Here is a 15300-nt window from a genome sequence, read left to right as displayed (position 1 = left end):
AAACAGGGACTACAGGTGATTGAAATCCTAGACTTGCTCTTTCTCTCTGAAAGTGCTTCAGTTTTTAATAAATAAATAAACTAATTAATATATTGAGCTTTTTATTAGGCACTTTGTCTTTGAGGCTAGTTATTTCAGAAAATTTTATATTTAGTTGAAAATAACAAGGGAAAAAGCCAACAACAAGGGCTGAAACCAGACAGGTGCTGCTCATCCTCTCATAGTCAGGACAGTCTGAGGTCATCAGCCCAGAGCTCATATTGCATTTCATGGTTTCAGAGTCTAATCTTCTCTTTTCTTGCTCTGCCAAGTCCCTAAAGCTTTCTTCCTGGAGTCTTTTCTTGGGACTAAGTGGCTGCTGGAGCTCCAGCAGCTTTATTTCTGTTTCTATTCCAGCCATAAGAAAGGAGGAGAGGAAGAAGGAAGAGTATGTCCCTTCTTTAAAGATGCTTTCCATTGGCTAGAAGTTAGTCATGTGGTCACTCTTATCTGTAAGAAAGGCTGAGGAAAATGGTGTTTATTGCCCATAAGCCATATGCACTGCACAAATTAGGGGCTCTAAAGTGAGGAAGAATGAATACTGAGGGACAGCCAGGGTTTTCTCCCAGAGTGTAACATGTTAATTAGCATCTTGGAATATATATCCTTAGGTAGATAATGTTGAACTGTTTTTCTCTGAGTCTATAGATAATCTTGAATAATGATTCTGAGGCAATGGTGATTTGCTGGCTCAGCTGATGCTTCCTCCAAATGAGACTGAGCTTGTAAAACCTAGAACGATAGACTGGTGCCTTGAGTTTGTGCTGAGATTCCATTTATTATTCCCCACTTAAATAGACAGATAGGGCTGTGGTTTTCTTGCCAATGAAGCTGGTGATTGGGCAAATTTGGTTGGGGAGTTACTGACCAGATAGAATGTGGAAGACCCTCTCTCCAAGATCATTCTGTACTAATGAGCACACATTGGTGCCTACCTAGTGGAGTCAGATTTTTATCTGATTTCTATAACTTCCAATATGAAAATAATTTCTTGATTAAATATTTTAGATGTTGACAAAAATTAACATCTTCTTTGAAAAATAGCTGCTTTTGTTTTAATTGTAGAACTGGAGAATCTGTTACACTCCAATGTGGTTGTTTTGGCTGATGGATATTTAAATAAACAAGTACTATGTGAAACAGGAAAACTTTACCCCATTACTCATGAAGTACCATCATCCTTGAGGCAGAGATGGGGTGAGGTCAGAGGTGGGTGAGGGCCAGGGAAGGAGTGAGGGGAGTTTATTACAACATTAATTCAAAAATTAAAAAAAAAACAGTGATTTTGTTATTTCAATGCAGCTGTGTCTAAAAATGCCTTGGTCCCATCATCTTTTTTCAAAATGCCCTGCTTTAAAAGTGAATAAACTCTTTAATGAGTACAGTTGTATGAAAAGAACTTTAAGATTACAAACAATAGAGAAAATGAGAAAAAGAGCAGGTTAATTATTAATTATAATAATTATATAATTAATAATTAATAATTCCATTTTAATAAACATTTAAATAAAATAGACCAATATCACTAAAATTATGCTTTTGTCATTGTCCTCACTCTCCCTACTGCCACAAAAAGTAATTTCAGGGCTTCTGATTTTTTGGAATGATACTAGAGCCCTCTGGCAGAATCTAGAGGACTTCTCATCAGCCTCAATGGTACACTCTCCTGTCTGAAGAACCAGAAACTGAGCAAATCAATAGCAAAGCCCAGTGCAGTTCTTTAGTGTTTTCACCTACTGACCTAAGAGTAAATTCACTGTTCAACTGGTGAGCCATATTATGGTCTGCTTTTCAAGGTCCTGTAACTTGCATCATTGGTGACAGTTCAGTACAATAGATACTTCAGTACTGATTGCGACAACTCTCTAACTTTAATCTGCATTATATTTAAAACATCCAGTGATCCTTTCCTCTATTCTTATGACTCAAGAAGGCAGAACACTGAAAATGGAAAGCATCTTGATCAGAGAGCCAGAGGAGCTCTGTTTAAACAGACAATGCCCTTGACTAGCTGTGTGGCCCTGGGCTAGTCACTTCCCTCTTAGCCTTCAGAATTCTCATTCTTAAAGGCAAAGCATAGGGAATTGGTTTGTATGATCTCCAAGATCTCCAGTGCTTTAAAAAATGTTAAAGGCAGCATTTCTACTTTCATCCCAAGAAGAATCATATAATCATTACTGAAGAGGCTGAGACACTGATTCACGTGTACTATGCACTCCAACCCCCAAACCCTTTCGAACAGATGTAGGTGAAAATGGTGCTCTCATGAATAAATGTGCAGATTGCTGACGAGACCTGCAGAAACAATTTCCATTCTAAAGAAATACAGTCTGGTTGTTTCCAAGAAGTAGGCACCTATCCATGGTAAACACCCTGTTGCTCATTTGGGCTGGATACTTCCAGGGCTGCCTATGTAGCCCTCGGTATCTGCGAGCCTTTCCACAGCGCTGCTCAGCCAACAGACAGCGCCAATTGAATGACGACTGCCCAGTCTCTGTATACGTGTGTCTCCCTGCTGTTACTTGCTGCCACTCCTGAATTGTCCTTTCCCCTACTGAAGCCTTCTCCGCTTTTCAAAGCTCAACTCCTGTGCCATCTCCTCCATGAAGCTAAACCTCCTCTTTCTTTAAACTTCGCTGACAGGCCATGTTATGCTCTCTTACATTCACTTCAGACCTTGCACTGCATCCATTTCTAAACATGCTTTCTCTTCCTTACTAGACTGGGCTCCTAGGTAGCAACTTCCCTATCCTCATGAAGTCTAAAATGCCTGATGTCTTTCCATAAAGCAAAACCCTCACGCATTTATGGAATACTTCCGGCCCTCCCTAGTGGTTGGTATCACAATTTCTTTACCCTGCTGCCTTGTTTGAAGGGTCTATTTATTTCTGTTTTTAGGAAGCTGGGTTGATGTAATTTCTCTTGAAGTTACTTTGAATCCATGTTACTGAATGGTGTATTTGCTAGCATTTTTCAGTGCAAATTCAGCATCATAGTTTTGAAGGGAGATGAAGAGAATTTCTCCTACCACAGGCCTGGTTCCTTTTGGGTCTGATTAGGTTATATGTTTTATTTTAAAGAGAATGAGATGGCTCATTGTCTAGCTGAGACTAGAACAGGCCCTAAGTTATAGAATGATCTTTGGGTCCCATTACTTCCTTTACTCTGAAAAATGTCATAAACAGAGTCAAACACATTTTGTTCTCCTTTGGATTTCAGTCAAGAGCTTTTGGGGATTTGGATGGTCCCACCCTTTAAACGTGAAGGCAGATCCATATGCTTTTCAGTGCACAGCCTCTTTCTTCTTTTCTTTCTTTTTTTGACCTCAGAATATCTCAGCTTTGTGTAGACAGAGACCAACTGGCAGCTGATAGACTGTCACTTGAAGGGGTGGTGGCAGCAGCAGTGGAGGGCTGATAAGCTCTTTGGGGAGAAGGAAGAAGTAGGGCCCTTTTGCTGAGAAGGCAGCAGGGAAAATCACTGGTGGCAGCTGATTGGAACAAATGGGAAGAATGGACAAGTTTGCCAAAGGCTTCTGTACATCCTTCCCATTGGTAAACTTCCAGGTAGATGAAAATATTTTCCAGGTAGTTTTTAGGTTCACACCTATAGGGAAAGTTCAGGGCACTACATCTTTGGTTTGAGAAATGCCACACACACCTAGATTCCATCATACAGACTTTTGTCATGCAAACCCTTGAAGATGTCTGCCTATAACTAATGTGTCCTCTTCAAATATTCTGCAATTCCATATCTACTGCTGAGGTCTAGGGCAATGAAAAGCCTCCCAACCTCTCCATTGTTCCGTTTTCCTTAATTAAGTCACGATTAGCATCTTTAGCTAAAGCCTCATGCAGGGAGAATCTTTAGAGAGGGGTGGTGGTTTCATCGGACTGTACTTATCTGTTGTAATAAATGTTTTTATTTTATTTTTTTAATCGGTCTCTATGGATTGAGAGGTAAGGCTGGGTTTAGAGATTTCTTTTTTCCTTTTTTTTTTTTTTTTGCACGTTCTCTTTATTGTTAGTGAATACATTAAACACTGATTTTCAAGAAGCTGCCTGGCCATGGTGGTTATTTGGGGAGAAAAAAAGCAACCACACATCATCTTTCTTCTCTTTTAATTTAAGTTTTACACTAAAAATCTGTTTTGAGAGGGAAATGGAGCGTGCTAAGCTAATGACAGCTTTCCCTTCTCTGATTTTTTCCGTGTCAGAGCAATGCGCTTGTATCGGCCCCTTGGCGTGCCGGTTTGTGGGCATTGCAGCCTTAAAGGAAGCTCTCCATCTACTCGAAAAAATAAAAACAAATAAACAGGGCTCCCCCACCCCTTCCAAAGCCAGGAGGGCTTAAGAGGAAACTATACTAAATGTGTCGGCAAACAGACTAATTCATTTGCAAAGGTATAGTTTCTGCGACTACAGACAACCCACTTCGCCGGGAAATTGTTAGGTGCGCCCCGCTGGGAAACATGCTTGGCTAGTCGGTGATTGTCGTTTGGATGCAACCAGGCCGACCAGCCAGGAGGGTCGGCGTGTGTGTGTGTGTGGGGGGGGCGTTTCCATTATTGGGGAAAGGAAGCCGACCCACTGTGAGCTCCGAGGACGGCTGATCATCAGGTCCCAACACTTGCCAAGCGTCCCCTAATTCTCATTTGGTTACAAAAACTCTTCTCTCCTCCTTTGAGCAGAGGGTGCCACGGCTTGAGCGGAAGGCCGCGGTCCGGCCAGGGTGGATCCGCCGGCCGTACGGTCGGACTTATTGTCACCCAGGTCTGCGAAGGCGAGAACTCCGAGCCTCGGCGGCTCCAGCCAGAGATTAGCCGCCCCGCGGGTCCCTCCCTCTTTCTCGGGTGAATGAATGATTAGTCAAACAGCACCCGCCCCGGTCCGCCCGAGTTTGGAAGGGAGGAGTCATGGAGCGACTGTTCCTTTTTTTTAAGGGAGAAAAGCGTTAGCTTCTGTACGTTTATTACTCTACCTTGCGCGTCGTTTCAATTTCTGTCTTCTCTACTGTCATGACGCGCAGACACATAAGCACAGAGCACTGATCTCGAAGGCCCCTCGCCCCTCTGACTGCTCGGCCCGTTGAGTCCGCTGTCGCGCCCCCACCAGAGGGAAGTAAAGCAGGGAGTGAAAAGTTAGGGGGCCCCCCGGCCCCCGTTTGTCGCTCCTTCCCAAAGCTGGGACACCTGGAAAGAGTGGGGGTGATGAGGCGCTCTGCGCCCCATATTCTGCTCCCTCCCAGGGTTGGAGCACCCGGGCGTGAGCAGGGGTGGTGCGGCATACCCCCTTAGGGGAGGTTTCCGCGGGGAAGGGAGGAGGCGCCGCGCGCTCCGGGCGGTGGAGACACGCCTGCCCCGCTGGGATCCGCGCCTAGGGGCAAGTGGTTTCCCTCGAGGGGCTGGGGAGTGGGCTGGAAGCCCAGCGGAGACGAGTGCAGGGCGCGGGCTTCTGCAGTCCCTCCTGCGCCGGGGCGCCCCCAGCGGGTTCCCGGAGGCGCCCGGTGCGCCCGGGTCTCCGACGCCAGAGCGAGCGTGCGCGCGGGCCGGGTCGAGAGCCGGTGGGCCGGCAGAAGGTGGGAGTGCAGCAGTGGAGGACGCGGCGGCAGCGGCAGCGCCCCGGGGCAGTCGCTGCAGCCCGGGCGGCGGCGGCGGAGCAGCGGTGCGCAGCGGGCTGCGCAGCCTCTCCTTTCTGCCTATCTCCAGCTGCTGTGACACCCCCTTCTCCCGGCCCCCGCTCTGTTGTAGAAGGGCAGACGACTAAACCGCTGCAAGCAACTCCTTAAAAAAAAAAAAAAAAAGCCGCATTGGAGGAGCCTGGCCGCAGGACCCTCCTCCCTGGGCGCCCCCCACCCCTCGCCTCCCTCTCCCGCCTCCCCCGCCCCCCCGGCTCCCGGGCGCCCGCCTCCCTCCTTCGCGGACTGTCTCCCGACTCGCCGGCTGAGAGCCCTTTTTGACTGCGAGCGGTGGTAGCGGAGCATAGGCGGCGGCGCGGGACCTGCAGTCGCCCGGGATTCCCTCCAGGTGACGATGCTCTGGTTCTCCGGCGTCAGGGCTCTGGCTGAGCGTCCCTGCCGGCGCTCGCCCGGGATTACCTGCTGCGTCTTGCTGCTGCTCAATTGCTCGGGGGTCCCCATGTCTCTGGCTTCCTCCTTCTTGACAGGTAGGGGAGGGGGCAAGAGGCACCGGCCCTCCCGGATGCTGGTTTGGTACCTGGGAGAGGAGGCACTGGCTTGCCCCGGGGACGGGAGGGTGGGGAGCGAGCACCTTGGAGCCTGCCTCTCGCTGGCGGATGGGGATGAATCGAAGCCAGCGGGGTTAAAGGGTGGGAAGGCAGTGAGTAGGTTAAGCGGTGGAGAGCGGGAAGGCTGTTGATAGCAATACTGTAGTGATAATGGAAATTGTTCTATTTGAATTTGAGAAATTATTTTTAGTTTTCTTCAAGCTTTATTTTGATCTCTTCTCCCCGATACAATTGAGAAGAAATTTTACACCGTTTTCCACCCGTCAGCCTTTCTCACTCTATAGGTTTCCAATATAGCTTTTGTACTGGGAGTGACTTTTAAAACATCCGCTCTCTAGACCTTGAATTTAAAGAAACCATCATATTTTAAAAGGGTAATAATAGCAGGATATAATAATTATATGCTTTCAGGCAGGTGAAGACCTCAGCTGCTATTCTAAAGGACATACTGTACTGACACCTGGTGCAGAAAAGAAAATATTGAGTCAATTTCTAAGAGAAGAGGAAAGAAGATAGTGTTTCAAAAAGTGATTTCAACTCAAGACAGTATGCGGCAGATTCATATGAAGGCCTGTTCATTGACACGGTCCTGAATTTTGTTCAAATTTAAAATCTACCCTAATGGCCAGTTTGAATTTTTTGCATATGGGAGTGTGTGTTTAGTCGTAATGCCTTCATAAAGGAGGGGTACTATTAAAGACCCAGTGAGATACTTAGAATTGTGCTCAAACCATCTGAGAATAGAAAATCTATCTATATAGCACAGATTTTTTTTTTTTAAACCTGTTCTAATAAAACTAAAATAGATTTTTTTCAGAAGGACCTTTTCTGGTGAACTTGATAAGTTAAAACTCATTAGGAATTTCTGAAATTTGGGTATAGCTATTTCAAAAAGGATGAGTGTAAAAATTCTATTTTTTTGTAGTAATGCCAGTCAGCTAAGTTTAAATAGCTTTTTTCTTCCTTTACTTCAGGTTCTGTTGCAAAATGTGAAAATGAGGGTGAAGTCCTCCAGATTCCATTTATCACGGATAACCCTTGTATAATGTGTGTCTGCCAGGTGAGTATGGAGATCAGGTAATGCGAAGTCAGTTGCTTCCTCTGAGAGGGTGAGTGGATTAAGTGTAGTAATATAACCAGCTTTTAATAACTGATTTTAGTCATTGCAAACCTGCACATAGCTGGTGAATTGAATTCAGTGGAATTTCTGAGTTTTATGGACTTTGACAATTTCTGTTTTATCAGGCTGGGGAATTCTTATCTTTGATACCACATTACGTAAGTAAACTTAAGATGGACTTTGTATGGCATTGTCTCAGTGATAATTACCATTTGCACTTCTGTTCCCGGGAATGGCTATTGCCTCCAAACCACTGGTGCCACCAAACTTTCTGCCTTGATTCTGTAGTCTGAGCTTAGTGTGAAAATGTTAGCATTTAGGTATAAAGGTCTGGGATAAGGTATGTGAGCAGGGGAAAGAAAGGTGACATACACAAAGCACAAACATCAGGGCAAGATGTAATCTTGGATTTCTTGGCCTCTTATACCCTTGGCTCTCAAAACCAGTCTTTATATTTCTGATTTGGAAGCATGAGTCAGAAAGGACATTCTATCCTTAGTAGAGAATGATACTTGGCTGTCAGCTGCTTAGTTAACACTGGCAGTGGCTACTAGGTGAAAAAAAATAATAATTTGTTTCCATTTATTTTAGCGGAATAGTTAATGATAAGATCTAATAAGTAACCACATGGGGGAGATTAAGTTATACGAGTAAGAAGTTCTGAGATGACACAGAGACTCACAAAGAGCAACATTTTTGCTTAAAAGTGTTTTACACGCCAATCACTTTTGGCAAACTTTGATTAAGAACTACACATCACAAAACCCTGTTGGAAATACATTAAGGCAGTCAAATGCAAAGCCTCAGAGTGATAGATGACTGAAATTTATCAGATCAGCATGCTGTATGGAACTGGAAAAGGGATTCTTCTGTGTTTTGGTGAAAGCCAAGCCATCTGGGTTTAAACTACCCAAACGTTTTCATGACAAGAGATGAGGTCAGTGTTGCAAAATGATAAATGGGTGAAGGTGAACGTCTGTATCAAATGATTATCAGGTTCTGAAGACTAAGGAACTCAACAGAAATAAAGGTTAAGAGACATTATGCTTGCAGAGATGCTAAGTATTGCTGCTTTATGAAAAGAGAGCTAAGCGAGAGGGACCCTTTAAGTTTTGTGTTTATGAGCTGCCTTATTAAGGAACAATCTTTCACTAAAGGACCTGTTGAAAAGAAGCTTTGCGCTTAAATTCTGGCGTGGCTGTATACTTACAAATGTGTGTGTGTGTGTGTGAAAGAAGATAATATTTTTTAATTTCTCCTATCTGTATAATGTGAGTAAATTATTTTATCTTACTCTCTTAAGATTTCAGAACAAATTAACCCTGATGGGGAAACGTTTAAAGGAACTTGAAGCTCCACATGTTTTTCCTCTTCGGCAATATTGTTACATTTATAAAGTTTAAATATACAGGTTGGGTTTTCCAAACTGTTCCCAAATAATGTGAAAAATTCTCCACCCAGCATTGCCCCTTTTCAGTCCTCCTGCCCTGGGGGAAAACCTTTCTCTGAAAGTACAGCCTTACTGCTAGTAAGACAGATGTTAGAATCTTGCTGTTTTGAAGGTAAAGAGTAAATCTAGGAATGAAAAGATGCATCAGTAAGAATTCTGGAGTGATATTTATTCCAGAAAAGCACTGATTAAGTTCAGAAGGGTAGTAGATTCATTTATATCTTTGAGTAACATTTGGAGGTATCTGCCTTAGTGAAAGCTGTCAGAAATACTTTCTAAGCATATGAAGTCGAGACTCTGGCAGCTCGACTCACTTACTATTCAGAGGATGCCTCAGAGCTCTCACTAGCTGAAAGGCTCAGTGATATGTTACTGTGACCTTTGCAGGGGTTTAGGATTACAGGGCCCAAGTTGTCATAGTTATTATTGCTTCCCAAACATTTGTAATACTGATAAAGTTGAGTAAGAAGAGGTGGATGGCCACTTCTTTATCTGTATCTGCTCTTGTAAGTTTCTGAGGGACCCACTCACGACAGTGAGCCCCTCAGAAACTTACCATGTGCCATGAATTTCAAAGCACCCAGACCGCCAGGAGGTTAGTTGGCATTTTTATATTTAGGCTAGAAGGTAGACTTATTGAGCAAATAGATAATGTCAGATTAGCAACCAATATTTATATGAAACACTTTATTTGTTGGTACTTATCTAAGCCTACATTATTTCATTTAATCCTCACAAAAATCTTTTGAGGATTTTTACACCCCCATTTTACAGATGAGGAAACTGAGGCTTAAGGAAGTTTGGTAGCTGGTGCAGGTCATATTTTAGTAAACAGTGGAGCTGTAACTCACTCTCACCTGCCTCTAGAGCACACACCTCTAACCAAGCAAAACAGGCTATTTTCTAAGTTAAAGATGTGAAAAAGCTAGGAAAAAAAATAGAAAGATTGTTGAGTTATTTTACTTTTTGGCATTGCTTGAGTTATTTTGCTTTTTTTCTCTTGAGTCTTTCAGGAGTTCGGTTAGCTAACATTTGTTAATCACATTATACGAAAGGAAAATCTCGTTATGATTTCAGTTGACCTGCAGGGAGCTTTAGTTGTGAGCTAGTTTTATATATGTACATTAAGAGGGTATGTAATAGTCAAAACTGTACTTTGGATAAAGAAAATAGTCATATTTAGTTTGTGTTGGTCCAGCCTTTTGGCAGAAAGTTACCTAAAGCTGAGTATAAGCTCGTATCTTATTTCATAACATGTACTAAAAAAAAAAAGCTAACCTCAACGTATGCTTAAAAAAGATGTAAAATGTTACAGTTGGGAGGAAATAGGTGGCACAAAGTCCTGCATATAATTACAGTGTAAAAGCTTGAAAAACCCCACAAAATCAACTTAGCCTGATTTAAACCTTGAAGCTCCGAAATGTTTCAGAAGGTGGAATGAGCTCATTTCTGTGGGAATTTGGAGGATGACAGTGGGCGCAGTGGCCACGGCGAGCAGGACTGAATAATTTTATTCTCATCTGTCCTCGTCTGCCTAGACCTGAGCATCTTGCCAGCATCAGCCACGGTCCAAGAATAACCTGTTTGTTAGCTGACGATGGATATCGTTTTAAAGTGTGTGGGTCAAAAAGCTGCAGTTCAACTGTTCAAGGGGAAAGGTGAGAAGTTGGACCACTGTCCCAATATTCAGGGAAACGGGGAGACAGTTTGGATTAAAGATGCAAGTGCTTCATTATTCAGTTTGAAAGCAAAGCACAGCTTTTTCCCACCTTACAAAATGGTCTTTTGTGGGGCTGAGGAAGGAAGGCGGAGACTTATTGCTGTTCTGTCTGATGTTTTTCCCCTTCTCGCTAGAATTTTTTTTTCCTGTAATGCCTAGGACAACGTGTCGGTGCCTCCTGTGAAGTACAGCTGTCCCTCCAAGCTAATGACTCTAAAGTGGTTCTCTGGATCTTTTGGGGGCCTGCAAATCCGCCCAGTGTGCCTGGGGAAGTGGTACCCCTGCTCTCCTCACCCCGTTTCCACCTAACCGTAGCGTGGAAGGAAGTGGCACAAGCCAGTGAGCTCGGCTCAGTACTGGAAACCTGAGAAAACTTTGGAGGCTGGGACTCAGAAAACCAGAAGTCAGTCGGAGCTTAGTTTGGCATACATTTTCTTCAGCAAAAAACATTATTCTGAGGTTTAAATTTCCTCTTTTAAATCCAGAGGTGCAATTTCGAAATGGACCCTCTGCTCATAAAAAGCAACGTGAAATTTGGTGTTACAAGAAGCGGGGCTCCACCTAGCCCGGAGCCCACCAAGTGCTGCAAACAGAGGGGGCTTTGTCTGCTGTCTTCTACTTTGTAATCGCAGAAATCCCCCGTCACTAAATAAGCAGCTACCAGAATCTCTGATTCTCTCGGGTTCCTTACCTCTGTAAAATCCTTGTGCTTTTTAATTGTTCAAATTAACTGGCTAGAGAATAGTTATCTGTCATCTGGACAAGTGTTAGGCATGTGTTTGAGGACGAGGGAGACAGCGGTGCATCAGGATTCAATTTGTGCGTGTGTGCACGCCTGTGAAGGAGAGAGGTGGAGAGGGGGAGAGTGAGGTGGGTGAAGGACGAGGAGAAGGAGAAGGGATATGAAGCGGTCCTGATGTGTTCAGAGAGATACTGCACTCAGTACGTGCACATCTGCAGAGGTTGTCAGAGGTTTTTTTTTTTTTGAAAAGTGTTTTGTATCATTTTTAGGCTTTGGGTTTTGGATGCTCAGTAAGGAAATGATCAAGATTTCTATGTTTCTGTCTGTCTGTCTGTCTGTCTGTCTTATTTATACTTTGTTCAGAAGGTGTTGTGACCAATTGCTTTTCCATGGAACAATTTAGTTAATAGAACAGTTTTAGGGAAAGGTAACTAATTTATGGCATCTTGCTGGCAAACTCACCAACATCAGCTCTGAGACAGTTATTATTACCCATGTCTTTCTTTTTAGTTTTCATATATGTACTAATTATTGTTTCTAAGAACAGATTAGATCTTTAGCTTTTTAAACTTACCTAGTTATCAAAGGAATACAGCCAACTACAAAATAAGAAACAACAGAATGTGGTAATCCAATCATTAGGACAGTCAAATGTGCTTACACATATTCAAGAAATCAAAATAATTAGTTCATTTGTGTCATTATTATTACTGGTTTTTTTTTTTTAGATTCTTCATATAAATGATGTCATATGACATTTTTCTTTCTCTTTCTGGCCCACTTTACTTTGAATGATAGTCTTCAGGTCCATCCATATTGCTGCAAATGGCATTATTTTATTCTTTTTTATGGCCGAGTATTGTTCCATTGTATGTATGCACCACATCTTCTTTATCCAGTAATCTGTTGATGGACATTTGGGTTGTTTCCATGTCTTGGCTATCATAAATAGTGCTGCTATGAACACTGCTGTGCATATGTCTTTTTAAATTTTTTTTCCTCTGGATATATGGGTATTATTACCCATGTCTTATTGAGGCTCAGGAGGTGGAGCGAATGTCCTGAGGTGACATAGTTATTGAGAGACAGAACTGGGATGTGAAACCAGTGTTTCCTCCTCTAAACCAGCTTGTTTCTGCCAGTCGTTTACTACTTAACAAAGTCTGCAAATACTTCCAAGGGCTTCAGAGAGTTATTTCAGCCTCTGCAGAGCTGATGTGGGCTCACTGTGGTGGGTATTTAGAGTGATTTTGGTCTTGTAACACAAACCAAGACTGGACTTGGAGGCCCTTTCAGAGGAAGACACAGTTTGGACAGCTATTGGCTGATACTGTATTATTTTGGCAAAGAGATTTGGCCCAGGCATCAGACAGACCTGGGTTCAGATCTTGGCTCTGTTAACTTACTGGTGGTGAAATAGGGAAAGTTATCTCACCTTTCTGAGCCTCAGTTTCCTCATCTGGAGAGTGGGATGGCTTTCACCGCTGCGCTCATAGGCTTGCTGTGGGAAGTAAGTGAGATGCAGCAATTCGGGCTTGGCCCCGGGCTTGGCATGCAGTCAGCTCTCTGGGATGATTCATGATTGTTGTTGCTGATGATGACGTTACTGTTTAAACTCTTATTTCCTCAATGGAATAGGATGTAAAGGTTCATCAAAAAAAAAAAAAAAAGAGAGAGAGAGAGAGAAATCGATGGAGAAGAGACATAGGGATAGTGATGCCAAGCCCACCCATCGTTATGAATGAACAGGGCGAAGTCAGTAATGTTTTGTGGGGTTTTCTGTCCCTCCAGACTTGGACTGGACCGATCTGAGCTCCTTCCTTATTGGTCCAGGGGTCTGTGAGCCCTGGTGTAAGTTTTCCCCTTGCTCTCCATTAAACACTAAAAAAACTTTCCGTGGAAGAGGGGCCTCGTTTTTCTGCAGAGTATTTACATCTTGATGCCTGTGGGGTCACCTTCACTTGTACTTTTATTAGCAGAGGGATAGGGTTGGGACTCAGGAGCGCTGTAATCCTGGAAAAACTGCCTAGTGGTCTGGCATCATGGGGATTTTCCTGGCCTGCCTTGTGGAAGTCTCCCAGCCCCGTTCCAGACCTGAGGGGGGTTTTGCTGCCTACTTCCTTGTGGGCTCCCCTCTTCCCCACCCCATCCCATTTGAAACACACTTTCTTTTCATGTCAAGGCACCGGCCTTTACAGTGCGCATCAACAGTAAACTGTGTTTTAAGTGTAGGAATTGATGGTGAGGAAGGAGAGCCCTTCCCCAGATGGGGATACAGATAAAGTGAGGGCAGGAGAACAGGACATAGTGGCCAAAGTCAGGCAAGGCACAACGATGGAAAGTAAAGCCCATTAATAAAAGTTTGTTGAATAAACAAAGTATATCAGTTTCTCGCACCCTCTTCTGTGGTGCTTCTGTCCAACCAATGGTCTACGGGATACTTTGTGCTCTAGAAGAATACTAATAACATCACCTTCCGTGGCACCGGGAGGTCAGGTGTGCTTGTTGAACTTAGTTAAGATCAGCAAATGAGCTGGGTGTGTATTTTAAGACCTCTCGATTCCCAGCTCCAGTTCTATAAAACACCGCTCAAAGCACTAGGGATAACAGGTTATAAATTCAATAATATTATTCTTTCTTCCTTCTCTCCACACTTCATTCTCCCCTTCCATTTTTAGCCTTTTTTGTCTTTGAAGCATTGTGCTGGTTGGGCGCCTTGGGGAGGCAGAGACCAATAAGACAGATTCTGGCCCACAGCCTAAGTGAGGAGAGAGACACGTGCATAAATAAGTTTCACAGGAGTAACAGGAAAGCACTAGACTAGACTTGAACCCAAGTACTAGGGGAGTTGTTGATGAATTCTGATTGGACTACCTGGGACCTCAATGGGTGGAGCAAAGAGAGTCTTGGCAAGGCATGATTGGAGGGAAGGCACAGAGGAGTGTATGCTTGGGAATCATGGGACGGTGGAGTCCAGTGTGCCCAATGTGTCCGAAGCTCTGATGGAAGCTGAGTTCGAAGGCCTGCGTGGAGCCATCAAGGGGAGAACCTTGAGTGCAATGACAAGGAGATCAGTTCCACTAGTGTAGTTGGGGGAGCCATTTAATACTTTGGCATAACCACATGACACAATAAGATGTGTTTTCTATAAATGTCTTTAGAAGCTTCTGTGGGAGATGCTTAGAGTATAGGAAGGCTGGAGTTTGGCCAACAGACTCCAGGGATGGTTGTGGTCAGGGAGAGCCAGCAGCCTGGAATAGGGATGGGCAGTGGGAAAGAAGGTGTTGGGAGAAACCAATATTGCTTATTCTTTCAAATTACTTTAACTATCTTCTAGTGCTAGAATATTTGGATGAAAAGGCTCCAAGTAGTGCCCAGAAAAACATAGTAATGAAAACGCAGTAGTCATTACAGTGGGATGATGTGCTAGTGTGTCTCTTTGCTAACTACTTGGTGTCTATAGAGCATTTCTAGGTGCTGCTACTTGAATAGAATGGTTACTTCCAGATGTCTCTCTGAAAATTCCATTTTGGGTGCCAACTCTCTTTTCTTATTCACAGAAGTAATGTGATGCATGTGACTGTGCTTGACCCCGCTGGCAAATTATTCAGCCTGGTAGATATTACCATGATAGTACGTACTCTCAGCAGTAGCACACATTTTATACAATAATCGAAATTGGATGGCTCACCTTAAAAAAAGTGGACCCATGTGCTGGGACCCCTGGACTTGCAGAGGAATTTTTGAGCCCAAGTTGATAGCACTTGGCAATAAAATAGCTGGAAGAGGTGAGAGATGGGATGGATTGAGGGGAATTTGGGAATTCTAGCCAATGTTATAGATAATGTAGGAAGGGAAGAGGCCACAGATACGAGGGATAATCAGTTCAGACTTGATGGGCTGGGTTTGATAGACTTTCCGTGCAGAAAAGCCCAGTAGGCTCGTCAGAATGTAGATCTTGATCTCAATAGAGAAATCAGGACT

General features: G+C 43.7%; 1 protein-coding gene across 5 annotated transcripts in view; it reads left to right on the top strand.

Moving 5' to 3' along the window:
* Positions 1-15300, top strand: part of BMPER (BMP binding endothelial regulator) — a 266365-nt gene that overhangs the window by 21674 nt on the left and 229391 nt on the right. For 2 of the 5 annotated variants that reach the window (XM_074367258.1, XM_074367259.1), the window contains one exon: positions 7259-7344. In XM_074367258.1, the coding sequence (XP_074223359.1) occupies positions 7259-7344 (86 nt within the window). Of the gene's footprint in view, positions 1-1258; positions 6204-6695; positions 6871-7258; positions 7345-15300 lie in introns of those variants that run through there. The other 3 variants (XM_074367261.1, XM_010970983.3, XM_074367260.1) reach the window with 3 other exon arrangements.

The sequence above is a fragment of the Camelus bactrianus genome, chromosome 7, assembly GCF_048773025.1.
Source record: "Camelus bactrianus isolate YW-2024 breed Bactrian camel chromosome 7, ASM4877302v1, whole genome shotgun sequence".
Taxonomy (NCBI): domain Eukaryota; kingdom Metazoa; phylum Chordata; class Mammalia; order Artiodactyla; family Camelidae; genus Camelus; species Camelus bactrianus.
This window is presented reverse-complemented; position numbering and strand designations above follow the sequence as displayed.